General features: G+C 44.3%; 1 protein-coding gene across 1 annotated transcript in view; it reads left to right on the forward strand.

The window, feature by feature from the left end:
- PITPNC1 (phosphatidylinositol transfer protein cytoplasmic 1) overlaps positions 1–19819 on the forward strand; it is a 1067253-nt gene that overhangs the window by 972254 nt on the left and 75180 nt on the right. The window contains exon 7 of the mRNA XM_078654326.1: positions 12234–12389. Within this exon, the coding sequence (XP_078510452.1) occupies positions 12234–12389 (156 nt within the window). The remainder of the gene's footprint in view (positions 1–12233; positions 12390–19819) is intronic.

Below are 19819 nucleotides of genomic sequence, written 5' to 3' on the forward strand. Positions count from 1 at the left end.
TTTTAACACTGCCATTCCCCTTTGATCACATTTTACTTCCGGGATCGATTTTACTTATGTTGCTTTAGGAAAGACCTTCGAGTCAATATGCCTGGGCTCGTTCTGCCACCTTCAGCTGCAATAAACGAAATCTATATTAGTTTTAACTTGTTTTAAGCGTGGCACTTCTTCCTTCGTTTGAAGTAATATAGCAGGAAGGTTACACCTGTGTGTCGTGTAAGTTGCTCATTGAGTGCCATGCAAGAGGTTTCTGTGGTGGTGAGACGACATACATTACAGAGTTGGCATTAGCAACTCTGTAGTTAAAGTTCTACCACACTTTCCGTACACAAAGAGTTTTTCAGTGCTAATTTTGGCACCTATTGACTATTTTGCACAAAATATTTCACGCGATTAGCGAAAGTTGACTTGATTTGGCAAGCCAATTTGTGTTTAGATTCATGCAGGGAAAAAAGTTGAAAAGGGTGCCAAAAATATACATTTCCCATAGGAAATGTTGCTCTTTGTTACAGTAAAGTAACGAATTTCTGTCAAACTTATTAGTAGAACTTCATTCAGAAAGTGTATTTTTTTTAATTTAAGCCCATTCAGTAGGTTTTGAGATAGTAGCATTGAAAAATGTCAGACGAGCTTCGAATATGCCATTTAAACCCCTGTGTCCATCAAAGTTGAATTTTTAAGAAATGTGATTGACTGATGACTCGGTAGGCCCAAAGGGGAGTAGACAAGTACCCATGAACAATGAAATATGAAGAATGCAATTGATGGTTACCAAACATGTGAATTTGTGAAAAACTAACAAGCAAGCGGCCATCATTTTATCATCAGAAATGGCCGCCATTTTCACAAACTCAATTTTCTGTGAATTCATGAGTGTCAGATGCACTAAAAAACAGAAGGCTCATGTGAGGTGCTAGTGAAAGCAGGAAGAATTAACAGAGAGTGGGCCCGGTGTTTGACACCGGCTCCTCATGCCTGAAAGCCACGTGCAGCGTGAGTTGGACGTCCATGGTTAGTTGGATGCAGCCGGGCAAGTAAAAGGTTGGATACAGCATAGCTTCAAAAAAATACAAAAAAATCACTGAAAAGTTAAAGATTGGTTATGGTTCCGAGAATAAAAAACACTGTAAATTGCGATTATGGTATGTAGTGCACACCATACACCCTATGAATTTTTATTTCTGTGTTTTAATAAAAAAACTATAATTAATCTTTTGTTTTTGTGCGTGTGTGTACATATATTTATCAAGTTCAAAAGTCCTTTATTCGAATTTCATGAAATTCATAAAAGTACAGCAATGAAAAACAACAAATCATTACAATATACATCCATACAAAGAGTTTTATAATTTAAAAATGTCATACTTTAAAATTCCTTACAGTTCAGCTCCAGTAAGACTAATTTGTGATTTCAGGGATTTTCCATAATTTTGCGCACTCGTGTAGTCAGTCTTAAAAAACTGCTGGTGCGAAAAATGAGTTCATCAGAATCCAGGGAAACCAACATTCTATACGACTCATTAAGTGAGAGTGGTCTATGTTTCTTAAAATAGGGAGTTAAAAACCATTTAATATATCTAAGATAAAATTTACAAAAGAATAGGAAGTGCAAATCATCCTGTGGACTGACACCATCACAGGGGCACGGATTGAAATCAGTACTATGTCGATACCCCAAAGGAAAAGACAACAAAAATGTCACTGTACCTCGTGTAAACGAACTGGTGTCTTTTCATATCACATAAAGAACAGTAAATCGGTTGCACTGAAAAACAAGGCAGTAGTTCACCTTTAGGGCTCTGCTGCTAAATAGAACATTCCATCCTTCAGGTGTAGTGCTCTCCCTGCAAAGCCCTTCCAGTGCAAGAGTTGCAGACCCTTATCCTCTCTTATTTTTTTTTTTTTTAATCAAATCAAGTGAGTGCAGATATATCTATTTGCGCCTGAATTATTTTAATGAAGTATCGTGGATTATCTGTAAAGAGTACGAGTAGTGTTGTGTGTGCTCTCTAGTTTCACTATGGGGGTGGATGTAAGAGTCAAAGACTATCTTTGTGGGCTCCAGAGCTCACTGTGAGTATTGTCCCCATTAATGCAGAAATGTTACTATTCCCTAGTTAGGTCCAGCTTGACATCACAACTATCGTCATACCTTATGTGAGCAGCAGAAAAAAGCTTTCAGAAGTGCCACTGAGAAGGGCTTAAACTGTGCACAAATGTTGGTAACAACCTTTGATTGAGCAGAAGTGGTCTACTTATAATAAAATAGCGTGCTTCTATTGTACTTTTTGGCTTGAAAGAGGTTTTATGTTGTTTTTGCCAACTGTAATTTTGTATATACTTATAGTTTAAGCGCACTACACTTTTTGTTTATTTATAAAGTTTTATATAGTGCAAACATGATCCGTGAGGGTATCAAAGCGCTTTACAAGTGGGCGAAGTAAGAAACAAGTAGGAGATAAGGGAACAGTTGCATATATATGAGAGATGTACAATCAGAAAGGAATAACAAGTTGAGGAAAACATGACCTCCATAGGAAATCAGCGGGATAATAGTCATGAACAACAAATGAATAATATAAATTAGAAGTTCTGTACAATCTGAAAACGCACACATTTCAGTGATCTCAGGCTTCGCTGTTAATTGGAAAGTCGCCCAAGCTTTCGCACAGAACTCAAAACATTCTCTTCTCATCTATGATAAAAAGGAATTTATTTTTACAGAAGTATGGCAACGTGCCAGTGCATTAAACCATCAGTGTGTTGCTATCCCCACTAAGTGCACTTAACTGACCTCAAGATACTGCTCAAGCAAGACATCGTGAGAGAGATCAGAAATTACTTTAAAAAGTACATGAATTCTCATGACAAAACAGTGTAAAGATCCGTAAAGCATTTTGACCAGAAAACGTAAAATAAGATCGGGCAATATATTTTTCCCAAGATACTGGCACTGCTGAAACTAAGGCCACATGTACAATAATGTTGTCTTCTTTGCACAGGAGACATACGATAAAACTGCAAGCAACGTGAAATCCCAGGCCTGTTTTTTAGGACTAAGCTGTTTTGGCGCACTACACATATCCATGCAATTTGCACACTGCTGGTTTGACGCCGAGCCCACTGCTAACCCTTGGGTAATGTGCCCATCATTAGTACTGCACAACTGTTCTACTGATCGCTAAAGGTAACACTGCTCAACATGGCAGCAATACTGCAGCAGGAAAACAAGGGGTGGGCTCGCTTTCCCAACCATGGTGCACATCAGGGGTGGCGGCTTTCACCGATGGCACTTGGGCCATGAAGGTAGTCTTAGAAACAGAAAGTGTTTTGAGTCCTCTTTACACAATGTAGTCTCCAAGCCTTTATAAGTGGTTGGTAAAAGTGTCAAGTCAATAGTAAAGACTATGTGGTCCTTATTGGTTTATTGGGAAACGTTATGTCCGATTCCAAAGGGTTGATCGGTTTAATATGAAAAGTTAGGAGAAAGCAAGTATGCCTGACTTAATTGCTATGAAAAACATGTGTTAAAGGCAAAAGGCGCTAAAAGCTGTATTGTTATTATGCTGCGCTAAAGCCTGTAGGCAGGTATTTTGTTATTGGAAATTTTTCCTGGATTGCCGTGGTGGGCAAGAGTATTGGTATTGGTGATCCTCTTGCACTTTCACAATCCTTATTCAAATGTCTTCGAATATATTTTAGATTGTTTGACAACTGTAATTGTGTACTTACTTGTAAATGTATTATGGCATATTCGATGGAGCCTGTAGGAAAGCTTCTGCTCAATACAGTATGTCTGATTTATTTATGATGATATTCCAATGATAAAGGTAATAGGCCTGATTGGTTCATCAGGAAAAGTTATTTTAGATGCCATGGGTCTTATCTGTTTGCGCTGAAAAGTTATGACAAAGACAGTAGTCCTGATTTTTTTAAATATGAAACATATATATATATATATATATATATATATATGTATGTATGTATGTATATATATATATATATATGTATGTATGTATGTGTATATATATATTCAATCCAATAGACCTTTGAGTGTTAAAGCCTGCAGATAGGAATTCTGTTTTATGAGATTTCACAGATTACCTTTGTGTACCAGGGATTTTACATTATTTACCCCCTTTGACAAGCTCTAAGGGTGGTTTTGCACTGTAATAATTCTTGCTGAATCTCTTAGGACAGCCTGATAGGGTTAGTTATTTGCCATGATCTAATAATAGAAATAAATTCATTGCAAAATACATACTTTCATACGTATCTATAAATATACATATACATACATAGAGACGCTTTGGGTCAGCCACGTTCTGCTATTGGTCTGTATGAGTGTCCTTGACACTCTTCTTACATTCATATCAGCATACAACATGTGGCAATGGGTCAGCCCTCTTTAGCCATTTGTTCCTTCTATAGGTGCACATTCATTCATTTCCTTCTCCTTTTTTTATTGTCATCTTGAAGGCAGACTGCACCTGCCCAGACAATTTTAATAGGTTGCTTGCTTGCCGCTCATTTCCTCTACTTTGTGCCATATCCTGTGGGCCCACTGCCTCTAAATGAAACAGGTGACCATCAGGGAATGATATTGTTCATAGTGTAATTATTTTACCATTCCAAGATTGCCAACCTGGCTCTAAAATTGGCAACAATCGAGGAACTTTAAAACAATAATACAGTATGTACAATGCCATTGCAAAATGGCCACATGCTGCCATGTTTAATGTTGTTATTGAAAGAATATGCCCACCCTGTTTAGACAGCATATTTTCTTTTTTCTACTTTTATTCTTTTCATTTATATTTCTTATGTTGTTGAGTTTGTGTGCGAAATGAGTGCCTAAACCCTTATCACCACACCTTTTGGCACTGCCGGAGCTTGTTTTTTACTTTCATTGTGCTCCCAGTTGACTTAGAAGTATTATAGTAAATCAGCATGTAATTGAAATCACTGGCAGAGCCCCTCATCGAAGTATAAAACACGGCTAGGTGTCAGGGAACGCGCGTGGACAGCCGTAAGCAATTCAGCCCTTCAGCTCCATTACAACATTTGAAAGCGACTCTTACTGTGGTGACTAAATGTATCAGCAGCAGTGCTTAATTTGAGACGGTGGTTTCAGGTACTCGGCACCTGCACTTAACTGTCAACACTGGCACTTATGACAGTCTGCCACGTGATGGCTCTACCCGTCGAATTTAGAGAGGAGCACAACTACTGTTTAATAATTCAAATCACAATAAAAAGGACTAATACCTACCACCCAGGACATCATGGTCTGGGACTACCGGCCACCCCCCTCCTTAACACACTGACTGCATTACTTAATATCAACCATTCAACACATGGGTCTTTGGAAGTCAGGGGGTACAGGGCCCCCCCTGGCCGTATTTATTAAAATATAAAAACAAAATTAAAATTTTAATAAAATAAACATTTAGACAATTATTAAATGCACATTTCAGAACATTAGATTGACATCCATTGTGACATGGTATGATGGGCTAACCTTAACAAATATCTAGTACAGCGTGTTTCCTAACCGAATCTAACATCCTGAAAATTAAAAATGCATTCTAATAATTAAGTCGTACGGCAAGGTCGCTAACCGGTGTCAGTTCCTTTTACAGCTACGCTCTCACGTTCGAGATGCGCATGCGCAACCCAGGGCACGTTTCACCCACGTGCGCTCCCTGAACTCCATTTAACCATAACAGGAGGGCCCTGACACTCGCGCACCTTGATGACGTCATAGTGTCTGTGAGGGGTGGCTACCAGCCTGAGGAAAGCGTAGACTCCCTCCCCCGCACCCTTCTAAGTAATGGATATCATATCCTGCCCCTGAAGTTCTGGGAGAGACCAATGGCCCCTCCCGACGGGCGGCCCCTTTCGTGAATGGGCCCCCCCCCCCCCTAAGGACCTTAAAATGCTGCTCACCGATTATGACCTTACCGCCAGACCCACATAATAAATACGACATTGCTATACTAAGAGGGAAAAAGGCCTAAGGAGAAAATTAGTTAACACACAGCAAAGCACAAAACATATACATATGTACATTTTCCTGTAAACGGGAAAAAGAAGGCCTAAGGAGAAATTTAGTTAAAAACCACAGCAAAGCACAAAACGTCTACATCTGTCCATTCCTCCTGTAAACGGGAAAAAGGCCTAATGAACCAAGCATGCTATTCCTATGATCCTGCACATCGCTAGACAATATACCTACCATTAACTGTCCCCAAGTTCCGCTACTCAAGGGGATGGAGGGTGGGGAAAATTACACAGCCCCACGGTGGGGCGAGGAGCGAGCCTGGGAGCGCGGGCACAAAGAGGCCGCTTCCCGCACTCTCCAGGCTCTTAACCCCTTCGCCGTCGCGGCCCCGCCCCCTCGCCCCGGAAGTGCACAACTACTTCCGGGGCGAGGGCGGGGGGCAAGCCACAACGAAGGAACCGGGATATGGGAGGGGCCGGGCCATGCCTGCGTGGGGGCCGATTGGCCCCCCCTTTTCTCATGGTCTGGGACTACCGGCCACCCCCCTCCTTAACACACTGACTGCATTACTTAATATCAACCATTCAACACATGGGTCTTTGGAAGTCAGGGGGTACAGGGCGCCCCCGGCCGTATTTATTAAAATATAAAAACAAAATTAAAATTTTAATAAAATAAACATTTAGACAATTATTAAATGCACATTTCAGAACATTAGATTGACATCCATTGTGACATGGTATGATGGGCTAACCTTAACAAATATCTAGTACAGCGTGTTTCCTAACCGAATCTAACATCCTGAAAATTAAAAATGCATTCTAATAATTAAGTCGTACGGCAAGGTCGCTAACCGGTGTCAGATCCTTTTACAGCTACGCTCTCACGTTCGAGATGCGCATGCGCAACCCAGGGCACGTTTCACCCACGTGCGCTTCCCTGAACTCCATTTAACCATAACAGGAGGGCCCTGACACTTGCGCACCTTGATGACGTCATAGTGTCTGTGAGGGGTGGCTACCAGCCTGAGGAAAGCGTAGACTCCCTCCCCCGCACCCTTCTAAGTAATGGATATCATATCCTGCCCCTGAAGTTCTGGGAGAGACCAATGGCCCCTCCCGACGGGCGGCCCCTTTCGAGAATGGGCCCGCCCCCCCCCCCCCTAAGGACCTTAAAATGCTGCTCACCGATTATGACCTTACCGCCACAGGCCAGGTAGTTGACCACTATCTGCCCCCCCCCCCAAAACGATCCTGTAGAAAGGTCATACTCTCCCTGCAAAGACTTCGACCCATGCCAAGATATTCCTTATAAAAAGGGCATTCCCCGCCTCTGTTAAATGGACCCCGTCCCGCAGGTAGAAGTGTTCTCCCCAGATGCAACCGTGCGGTATGGTCTGTAAGACCGGAGTTCTAAATAACTTGTCCAGCTTGTTGTTGACCCTCTTTACCAAGTTATTCAACGCGCTGACTGAGTCCCCTCCTCTCAATTGCATCCTCGGTATCAGCTGTGACCATACAATCACGCTCCCTGGTATCCGCTTCGCCAGCCACCCTGCTGCTGCTATAATCTCTTCCAGGAGGACCCTTCTACCCAGACCTGTCAGATCATTCCCCCCCAGATGAAGGATCACCGCTGAAGGAGGTGCAGTATGTCTTCTTAATAAGTCCGACATATAGTCCCTGAACTGACTGAGGCGAAGCCCCCCCCTGCCATGGAAGGAGACCGTGCACCCCCGCTCTCCACCCTCTGTCTACCCGATCCTGCAAGAAAAATAGGGTTAGCACGCTTGACATATGAATGTCCCACAACCCAAACTACCACTGTCTTCTGGTTGTCCTCCTGGTACTTCCGTGATGTTGATGAGTTGATGTGATGATCCATGGGTAGTTTCCGTCCTGCGTTGCAGGCCCGAGAAACTGTAAATAACCAGAAAAACAGCAGGTGTTAGAAAACTCCAAAAGGGCGACAGCTCTCACAACATGTGCAACCGCACATAACGTTTATAGGCATTCGAGGACCATCTCCCAATCCTTTGCACACTAGTTGTGTTCAAACCCCTGGCCGTTGCTTCTGTGGCTGCCCCTATCCGGAAGGAGTGCGTCCCAAACTCTTTGTGGTTATAACCAGCCCTGGCCATACTCATGGCTAGTACCCTCTGGAACTGAAATCTGGTCAACGGCGTCCCATCCCTATGCATCAGCAGTGGCCCCCTACACTCTTGCGCCCGCTGTCTTATCAGTTCCTCCACATGTGTCACCGGGCAGCAGAGATTGTTCCGCGCCCGATGTAACACCAAGCTTTGACCGCTAGCTTCCTGGTCAGTTTTTGATTTCCTGATGATAATCCACATTGTGTCGCTCCTTATGCTGACATCATGCAGCTGAAGGCCGCCTACCCTATCACATTTGTTGGCCGCCACCAGTTCGCCTACCCTGAAGGCCCCATAAAAGGCTAAAGAAAATGCCGCTTTAAAGAGGCCCACCTCGGACGCAGAGCTACATGTGTCAGGCAGAGCGAGGAGAACTGCCGACAAGCGTTCAAAACCTATTGGTTTCCTAGAATCTGTGGAAGGTGCCTGCATGCGGCGCCAACCCTTCAATGCCTTCTGAGCTAGGAAGCTGTTTGTAGGATCCCTCACCCCTTTTGCACGTGCGAAAAAGGAGATTGCCGCCTTGTGCCTACTGGCTGTCGCCGCCGTGCGCCCTTCTTTGTGTAGGGTGCTCATGTACCTATTGAAGCTGGCTTCCAGAGTCCACCCACTCTCCCAGCCCTGGCCCAGAAAGTGACAGTAAGACCTGAACGCCCCTTCGTATGCTGTCCTTGTCTTGGGTGCTAGGCTGGCTGCCACAAGGTCATGTAGTTGGGGGCACCAATCTGCCAGAGAGTCGACGGGAAATGGGCCGGGGTTGCCTCTGCCTCCTGCAAGTGATCCCTGAAAACCTGCATCTTAAAGCGAGAAAGGGCATCAGCTGCCTTGTTTAACACCCCCGGGACATGTTTCGCCCTGAAAAGTACATTCAATGTCATGCAGCACAGCACAATCTCCTTCATCAGGCGTAGTATGAATGGACACCTTGTAGCTTGTTGGTTGATGCATTCCACCACTGTCATATTATCTGACCAGAAGATTACAGATCGGTTGGCCAGATCCTCAGGCCACACTTTCAATGTCACCCAGATTGGGAAGAGCTCGAGGAAACCAATGTTCACCGTCAGCCCGCTCTCCTCCCACCAGGCGGGCCACTTCTGTGCCACCCATTTCCTACCAAGGATTGCGCCAAACCCAATACTGCCTGCCGCATCAGTCCACAAACCCAGGTCCTCCGAGGACAGCGTGGGTGCACCCCACAGCACTCTGCCATTGAAGTCCTCCAGGAATGCGATCCATATCCGCATGTCCTGGCGAACCTCAGCAGATAGCCGTGTCCGGTGATGTTTCTCCAGAAGACCCCTCATGGCCTGTGCAATCGAGCGTGAAAAAGGGCGTGCCATGGGTATTACTCGCAATGCAAAGTTTAACTGCCCCACTGTCTGCTGCAACATTTGTAGAGTCACTTTCTTAGCTTGTAGGCATAGTCCTAGGGTATTCTTGAATCTTTGTATCTTCTCCATTGGTAGTCTAAAACAGCCCTCCACTGAATCTAGTTCAATTCCTAAAAATTCCAGGCATGTTACTGGCCCGACTGTCTTCCCCTGCGCCAGCGGGACCCCGAAAGAGCGCATGAGCACGCAAAATTCCTGCAATGCTGACGCACACTCCCGTGAACCCGCCGGACCCAGAAAAAGAAAATCGTCCAGGTAGTGCATGACCCACTGGTGACCCGTACATTGCCTTAGGGCCCATTCCAGGAAAGAGCTGAACTGTTCGAAATATGCACATGAAATTGAACAGCCCATGGGCATACACTTATCCATGTAGTACTTCCCTTCAAAAGAGAAACCTAAGAAGTGCTGGTCCTCAGGGTGAACAGGGAGCAGTCTAAAGGCTGACTCAATATCTGATTTGGCCATCAGTGTTCCCGCACCCAAGCCCCTCAGCATGTCCGCTGCCTGATCGAAGGACGCATATTTAACGCTGCAAACTGATTCATCAATAGCATCATTCAAGGATAGGCCCTTATGTGCAGACAAGTTGTGGATGAGCCTATACTCTCCCTTCTCCTTCTTTGGTACCACCCCCAAAGGAGAGCATACAAATTTCTGAGTAGGAATGACATGAAAAGGTCCCGCTACCCTACCTAAACTCACCTCCTTTCCTATTTTGGTCGCCACCAGCGTGGGATTGGAAAGAACTGACAGCTGATTTCTGCACTGTGGTGTCCCGACATAACCCCCAGCTGGAATTCGGAAACCATGTGTGAAACCCTCTTGCAACAGTCTCGCAGAAGTGTGATTAGGGTACCTATTAAGCCAGGGGATCATAGCCGACAACAGAATGGGTGAATGCGCTATAATGGGATGGATCTTACTATTCAGGTTTCTTCCTTCCCCTATTACCAGACCCATTGCCTTTATTCCGGCATGTCGCCTCTGGGTGGGAAGGGTGGCCGCATAGGTTGCACGCGTGCCTGAACTTACAAGTGCCCGGTGCCCTGTTGCATGTCCGTCTGTTGAAGTCCCAGCATACCCCTTTCGTACCTCCATTGCCTCTCGTTTTTTGGCCTGTCTCCCCACCCTGAGCTGATCGAAAGGGCTGCTGGAATGGTTGTTGTGGCCTGGGAGAATAACTTTTGTTCCAGGCAGTGCTAGTGCTTGCGCCCTGACCCTTCTCAAATTGCGAATGCCAAGAAATAGAATCCACCTTGTCCCATGCCAAAGACTTATCGAACTCCCTAGACTTTCTGAAGGCTATATCATACTCTTTCCAAACATCCCCCACATGATTCTCATGGTACATTGTGATTCTACTCTGATAGCAGCTCATAACTGATTGCATTCCTGGAAAACGTTCACCAATTACTGCACTGTACACCGCAAAAGCCCTCACCCAATTAATGATGGTTTCTTCCACCCTAAATTTGTACAATTTTGTTCTCCATTCACTAGGCAACATCATATCCTTCTGTGATTTTGCATATTCCCATTCCGTTATCTATCAGTAATGAAAAAATATTAACATATTTGTCAGCCCAAATCATCTCTTTCACACTTTGTGACACATGTTGTGCTAGGCACTCTCCCCTGGAGGGCATCGCGCCCTCGCCCAGCAGTGGCAATGCAATTTCCTTACCAGTGCTGTTGAGTTACGTCGCTTCCACGGTCTTGGCTGCCCCTTCACTGTTCGCTGGACCTGTTTGGGGAGAAACTGGTGCAGGTGGCGTGCTGCCCCGACCACTAGCCAACAATATCTGAGTAACCAATGTTTGCTGTTCTGCTGTGTGTGTAAATACAACATTGCTATACTAAGAGGGAAAAAGGCCTAAGGAGAAAATTAGTTAACACACAGCAAAGCACAAAACATATACATATGTACATTTTCCTGTAAACGGGAAAAAGAAGGCCTAAGGAGAAATTTAGTTAAAAACCACAGCAAAGCACAAAACATCTACATCTGTCCATTCCTCCTGTAAACGGGAAAAAGGCCTAATGAACCAAGCCTGCTATTCCTATGATCCTGCACATCGCTAGACAATATACCTACCATTAACTGTCCCCAAGTTCCGCTACTCAAGGGGATGGAGGGTGGGGAAAATTACACAGCCCCACGGTGGGGCGAGGAGCGAGCCTGGGAGCGCGGGCACAAAGAGGCCGCTTCCCGCACTCTCCAGGCTCTTAACCCCTTCGCCGTCGCGGCCCCGCCCCCTCGCCCCGGAAGTGCACAACTACTTCCGGGGCGAGGGCGGGGGGCAAGCCACAACGAAGGAACCGGGATATGGGAGGGGCCGGGCCCCGCCATGCCTGCGTGGGGGCCGATTGGCCCCCCTTTTCTTTTTTATAGCTTTCGGGGCCTGAAAATGTTCACGCTTTTAAGTGTGTGATAGATTGTGCTAGCAATGGCATCTCTGGCAGGGGCACGCTGCTTCCTGACGAGGGCCCTGGCGCATGGCGCTTATGTTTTTTTTTTTTGTTACAAAACACTGATCCGCAGGTAGCGAGGACTGTCCGTTCACACTGAGGCAAATGGCCAGAAGACCTCTGGGTAAAGTTGCATTTGATTTCTGACGAGTGATTAATGACTGCGTCTTGTATCCCGTTTCCTCACACGCCTCTTATCATTTTTTTACAGGATCCCAAAAATTTCAAGTCGGAGAAGACGGGCCGGGGATTGCTGAAGGAAGGCTGGCGGGACTATCACCAGCCAATCATGTGCTCCTACAAGCTGGTGACGGTGAAATTCGAGGTCTGGGGACTGCAGACGCGAGTAGAACAGTTTGTACACAAGGTCAGTGAATGGAAACGCTATATTTAGAAAGACTAAACCTGGGTTGTAACTCCAGCATCCACTACGTCACGCGGTCATCTAGGCGCCTGGTGGGGACTCCCGTGCTTCCCATTGCCGTAGGGCATCCAAGGGTGAAAGGTCAATACTTCAGCTGTTCACTTATTCAAATTATCTAGTTTTTATGTGGCGCGAAACGGGCCATCTAAAGTGGCGTCAGGAAGTTTTCCGGTTTAGGAATCAGAGCACAGTACCGTGTGGAGGTAAACGTACAGCATAAGCTGCTCTGCTCGCTACAGTTTGTAATGCAGTAGCGGAGTTTGGGCGATAAGAACAGCGGCGACGGGGCTCTGGGAGCAGTGGGACCAGGACGGCCAGGGATGGGTAGACCAGTCGAACTGAGGAGTGAGCTCGTTCAAAGGCAGCCTTTGCAAAGAATGCGGTCATGTTGCACTTCAGTCTAAGCTGGTGTAAATTGTGTGTTTTTAGAATGAATACCCTTGTCATTGATGGAACGAGTTTGCTATGTGTTCCTGTGTTTCTGGTCATTGCCACGTGTGTCCGTTGGAACCCATTTCCTAACTCCACTATAATGTATATCGCTGATAGTGATCCTCAAGGAACAGTGATTTAAATCACTCGTGTTCTTTCAGAGCATTTCAGGTGGATGAGTGTGCACTGCTTGATTCACCAGAATCTTCGTTTTTGCGGGCATTCACATGAAGGGTGGCAATGCACGCGCTCCCACATGTGCCTGATGTTTCACAGTTACCTTTGTGTTTTTCCGATGCCATAATGCTACTTTCCTATATACACCTGTGCCCTTTCCAGTATTTTTGCACGTTCAGTTTACTATTACAGTTTCTATACTGCTTACTCACAAACTCCAATTCTTATTAAATAGTAAGAAAGAATAATTAACAGTTTGGATGTTTTATACTCACCCGAGCTTTCAATTGCATATTTTATTGTATTTCGCAACACTTTTTTATTTTGAAGTTAGTGTACTCCAACATGTTATTAATGATTCACAACCTTAAGACTAGCCTCCTCTGCGTCGCAGTGAATCTGGTCTGTGTCTCTTTTCCAACCATAGGCTTCCACGTGTAGCGCTTACCATTGAGCAGTCCATCTGAACCCAAATACTCTCCCATCCCAATACACGGTTCTTACTTTTCACTGTGCAAAAGTATTTAAGTATTAAAATGGCGCGTCAGTCCTCCCCTGTTCTCGGGCTACTTGAAAACCTGCCTCCACAAGTGAAGGGTCCCAGCCTTCCCAGACAGAGTTCTTTATTTTCTTTTGATAATTAAGTTGTTAACTCCTAGGTTTCCCTGTGGTTGTTGCATGGCAACGTTAGAGAAGTCATGGTAATACGTTTTCCCTTGGAACTGTTACCCTGCATAATCATGGTTTATATTGTTGAAGAGAATGAGTACCTTGGTTTGTCCAAGGACTGTCCTGCAGGGATACTTGGCTCTATTTTACATTCGAATGTAGCTGCTCATTTAAAGTGTCAACTTCTCAGTAATTGAGGGTAACAGTCAAAATCTAAAACTTCACCGTAACAAATCTAAAGCCAACTGAATGGTTTAACGCTGAAGCACTGAAGATAAATGGAATATATAATAGACAAATATTTAGACAGTGCAGGAAACATTCTACTGTGCCTATGGACCAAGTCAACCTCCAACACTAACATTGTACCCGATACAAGGCTTCTGTTGGGTTGAACTTTGTGTGAGGAGGAGTGGACCAGGTGAATGGAGGAAGATAAAATGATGGTCAAGGTGAGAGAACACACAATAAACAGGTGGCCCATGAAGAAAAAAATCACTGAAGAGATGTGGATGTGTGTCGGAAGAACCAACTTGTGACGTTGCACTGATTCATCACCAGGGGTTATTAGTGCAAACAAGATTGTCGGAACTAGCAGATGATGAAGAAAAATAGGGAGTGTGAAGACTTCTGGTGGCCAGGGCTGGGTACTTTGGAATTGTTCTGCATGTATATTGAGTGGCAAAACAGAGGTAACATCCCAGTCACCTGTGACACTTTTAGAAGTACCATGAATGTGATGTCAGTGGTGGTGAAAGAAAAATAAGTTTGCAACATATTTGGTGTTAGTGTTTCTCAAGACTAAACTGATTCTGGCAACGAAGTGCAACATACTAGCAGAAACCCTCGCACCAAGATATCACAATGATCGCGAACAAATAGTGGATTTCCATTCCCACATTATTGTGGGTCCATACAGGAGGGAGTTCCTGTATGTTGACGTTCACTGAAGAAGGGATATTTGTTGGTAATGGCTGGACTCTGTAGAATTCAAGCCCTACAAAATAATTAGAAAAAAAAAATTAGAGACGGAAATTAAGATGGTGGAACAAGAATATAGATTGACCCCGTAAATGGGGAACGCACATTATAGGCCAGCTCAGGGTGATATTCAATCCTAGAGGTGATCGGTGCCTCCTGCATCATAAAAGGCAAACTGTGATACTGCGAATAAGTTGTGTATCCAACTGTTTCCACAATTAAGGCAAAGAATGGAGAAGGGAGCGTGTGCATAATCCTAACAGATATAGGAGAGCAAGTGCTTTCGGAAGAAAGAAGTTAGAGGCATTCAGGAAATAATATATGTGTATACTCAGTACAGTCTTTCTTGCAAACAGATCAAACTTCATAAAAATGAGCAAGCTAACATCCCTAGCCTGACTAAGCACCAAGCAGAAAGTTTAGATGCCCCAGTATCATCTGATTACATTTCCACGGCAATAAAATCCCTCTACCTTTCTAAGGCCCTGGGAAGTGATGGTTTCATGGGGCTCTTCTGTAATACATATGAACTTTACTATTCCCTAATTTGATGAAACCATTCAGTCACATACCACAAACAGGAAAACTCTCACCATCTATGACTGAGGCCCAAGCAGTGCTCAGTTTGTAAAACAAAAAATAAGTGCCCGGGCCTTCATCATGAGGCCACTGCCACTTGCACCACTAATTGCCTCTGCCAGCATTGCCAAGGACAGTCCCATCACAACTACTACTTCTGCAAGTGTGACAAGTCAGACTATAAAGGCCCCAAAGCTACAAAAATGGCTTTAGTGGCAGGCATCAGTCATTTATAATGTATATTGAATTGCTAAATAACTGTTAATGTGATCATCTCTAAATTAAACAGCGCCACCATGTGAATATTGGACATAAGAGCAGCTGTTGACAGTAAAGTGATAGTACTGAGCACCTGAAACCACCGGCTTAAATTAAGTACAGAGCACAAGTGACGTGGATACTCAACCCAAGGTAAGACCCTATGAAATGTGCCACCTACAGGCTGAGATAGCTCTCCTCCATAGTGACAGGAAGATTTATACAAAGATACTGGCCAACAGACTGGAACATCTGATACCTAGTATGGTGCTCTTGGACCAATCAAGAGAGAGGCCCACCCACGATAATATGAAAAGGGTGATTCACTTGATTGAGAAGGTGGGAGTTAAAAACATGCAAGTTATTTTGGTGGCATTGGACACGAAGAAAACCTTTGAAAAGTGTCTTGGGCCATCCTAGGGTATTCACTAAAGGCCCTTGCCCTTCCCTCACGACTTGGCAGAATGATAATGGCCAGCTATCAACCCCACGGCGAGAGTCAAACTCACTGGTCATACCTTGAGAACGATGAGTTTAGAGACAGGAACTAAACGGGGCCATTCCCAATCCCCATTACTATTCGTCCTGAATATCGAACCATTTGCAAGCTACAAACACCAATCTAGGGAAAACACAGTCAAACAATTTGAGGCTGAGAAACATAAATTAACCCTGTTCACTGATGATGCATTATTGACCCTAGGTGATCCACATAGGTCACTACCTGCTTTGATTGAACAACTAGAGATCTTCCAGAACGAAACAGGATCCAAAATTAAAATCCGACACTCCCCGAATAAGACGTGATTAACCATATCCCTTTTAGTGGCACACGTCGTGCTCTATTAAGGGATAAAGTTAAGTCCCATCAGAGACAGACATATTCAAAGCTAACTACACTGCACGCCTCACAGGTGTATGTTGTGTCCTATCCCTATCTCCCAGATAGGCAGGGTTAATGCCGTCAAAAATGTCCATCCTTCCTCTGCTGATCAAGGTTGAACCTTACTATCTGAATCTCTGCAAAGAGCAATAAACTGATTTATATGGCGCAGTTCCCTACCCAAAATCCCTTCAAGGATCCTGCTAAATGACAAAATCGGAGTGGCTGGCTGTACCGGACTTCTTCTTATACTATAAGGCAACACAACTAAGGGTATTGATGGAACGGGCCAGCAATGAATCAGATAAGAGCTGGCTCCACATTGAGTCAACGCTGTTTGAGAGATGCACTTGGGATGAAACCTGGATATGTTAACCTCTACGCCCAGCAATCGCACACCTAAGGACACCAGTATGCACCACTCTACAAGCCTGGGACAAAAAAACTGTTAACCTGAAGATCACAACCTTACCATCACCATTTACCCCAAATCAACTTACTCTGGGCTTCACCCCAGCTCTAGTGTGTCGCCCCTTTGCTAGCCTAAGAGAAAGAGTGTGTAAAACCGTAGCACATATATTTCATAAGGGTAAAATCAAATCCTTCATACAATGCAAATTAGATTTTAGAGTGAATGACAGAACTTTCTCATTAAGTCCAAAAAGGCTATCGGTAAGGCACTTCTTCATTAGAAATGCAGCAACAAGAGACGAGACTACATTTGAGAAACTCTTCACCACACTACAACCACTAAGGGGTCATATCTAAATATACAAGCTCCTGTTGGGTTGTAGACCCATACCCCAGAACTCATACCAGCGCATTTGGAGAGAGAGGCTTAGTAGACAGACTGATGACAAAGAGTATGAGCTGCTGTGGAGCGCCATACATAAGAGCACAATGTGTATAGGGAAGTGCATTCTAGTGATGTATAACTGGTCTCTAAACCTCGACTTAACATTATGTTCCCAGAAATCAGCCCCAAATGCTGCAAAAAATGTATCTGGAGAGGTGATGCCCTAAACACATGGTGATCGTGTCAATCACACCAACCATTTTGAATTGAGATGTTTTTGCAAAATTAAGCACATTTTTGGGTTTCCCAAACCATTTGACCCAATGGTGGTTTTACTGGGGCTGTATCTGCAAGTGAGATGGATCACTAGTACAGACCACGTTTTGATATGGCAATGCTTAGGCGCAGCGAAGATGGTGATAGACGTGTGGTGGAAAAAGAAAGACTACTATCTCATTATGGTTTACACAACTCTGAACATATGGGCCAAGTAAATATTAGCAGCTGATGTGAGCAAAGATCATTCAAAGTTCGATGCATTCTAGAAGCCCCACTGGAATATATGTAGTTGAGACATCCAACACTGGCTTTGGCACCTCACATTCAGGTGCAAGACCTCTCCTGACGACTCCCTAAGTAATTGAGGGACATATGGAACTTCAGTGGAATCATTGGGTAGCCTTTCTGTCCCCTTCTGACTGAGTTAGACGAGGGTGAATAATTAGTTCAAAACTGTGTTGTCACAAAGAGGGAGATTTAGGGGTGAGTAGGGGACTGGAAGGCTGTGGCGTTGGGATAGTTTACACTAAATTAATTGTTTTCTTCTCTAACAGGCAGAATGAATGTGATGCTGCAACATTTCCAACGTGTTTTGTATTGACACGCCTGTATTAAATTTGATGGAACTTTAATTAAAATACTGGTAAAAAAAATATTGAAAGTAAAGCATGGATAGAAAATTAACTATAAACATTAACTCAATCAACTCAACAGAAAGCATAGTATTTTAAATGATAATTTACGGTAATTTTCCGTTTCTTACTTTTTATAAAGAACCCCTTCCAACCTTCACTATCTTATCTCCACCCTACCGCTCCTTTTGGTTCACCGTTCTTAGTCCTTTATTTGATTGTGAAAACCTTACATTTATGGGATAAGAGGTCAGACCCCATTTACAACCTCTTTAACTACTCCAAGAAAGCCTCACTGCCCATTTCTTTCTACCATGCCCCCACTTTACACAGTATTAAGTCCATTTCAAGGTGCTATGCTATCTTTTTTATTCTGTATTTAGTATTTTTATTCTGTATTTAGTATTTTTATTATTTGTTTAATGGTTTACTTGTTAAATCATTAATCTATGAATCCCTGGGGGTCGGTCCATATGGCAATCAAGCAGTGCCCGAGGGGCTAGTCTGATAGATCAGTGTGTGGAGGTTTGTGGGCCTGTTACATGGTCTGGTTGGACCGGTTTTTACTGTAATTGCTCTGATATTACCACAGACATTGCCTGCAGCATGTACAAATGCATGCAGTCTCCCATACAATGCAAAATACCCTACAACGTGTCTTTATAAGTTAAACACTGCCCTACTTGCAAATATCATCAACTTTTTTTTTAGGTCTCGGCTAGCGTGGCTGCGCACATGCGCAGCCCGATCGGCGAGATTTTGTTTTTCAGTAGCTTTCAGTAAAGGGCTTTAAGGCCCGCCCCTCTTTTCCATTGGCTGGTGTCACCGTTTATGCTACACTGTGGCCAGCCATTGGAAAAGAGCTTTTTATAACGTAGATTTTTTCTCTTTTTGAGACGGCCCACTTGGGCGGTGGGCTCATCTGCCTTCCTCCCGTCGCAGCGGTACTCTACCTGAACTGTGTTGAATGATTTTCTTGGTTAACCAGCATCTCAACACTTCCACCTCCCATGGGAGCATTACTTTGTGACTCATTCATAATGTGCGGGATCTGCAGGAAGAGATATCTATCAGAAGAAAATATTACTTACCGTCTGTAATAATATTTCTGGAGGATATATAATCCTCCTGCAGATTCCTTACCGCCCTCCTTCTCTTCTTCCTACTCTCTGAGTTAAGCCCATAACTAATAAGATTCAAGGATATGCAAACATATTATGAACCAGCTTGTCTTGCTTTTGGAGACTTTATTCCCGCGTGGGTATATCTCGGGTGACGCGCGCTGCTGCGTATCTTCCCTCTGGATTTGACCAGCCCGTGGGTTTTGGGTTATATTGTTTATAGGATTTCTGTTCTGACCACCACCGACCCTCCATTTTCTTTAAACTGGATTTATTTCAAAGATTTCCAGTGGAATGCACTTTCGCTAATCGCCAACCTCAGTTCCTGGCACGGAGCGGCCCAGGGTCCCTGGGTGCCCGAACCTCCTCGTCGCTTCAGTAGATATTAGGCTGGGGCGGGAAGGCTGGCTGAAGGCTCGCTATCTCAGAGGAAACATTTCTTCAGTGGAGTCTACCATGTTGCCCTCTGGAGGAATATATGCGATGAAGAAGAGGAAAAAAACCTGTGCAAAAGAGGTAGGTGAAGTTAACTCTCCGCCCAAAACCCGCTGTCGCCTTTCATGAGA

Source organism: Lissotriton helveticus, chromosome 7, assembly GCF_964261635.1.
Source record: "Lissotriton helveticus chromosome 7, aLisHel1.1, whole genome shotgun sequence".
NCBI lineage: Eukaryota > Metazoa > Chordata > Amphibia > Caudata > Salamandridae > Lissotriton > Lissotriton helveticus.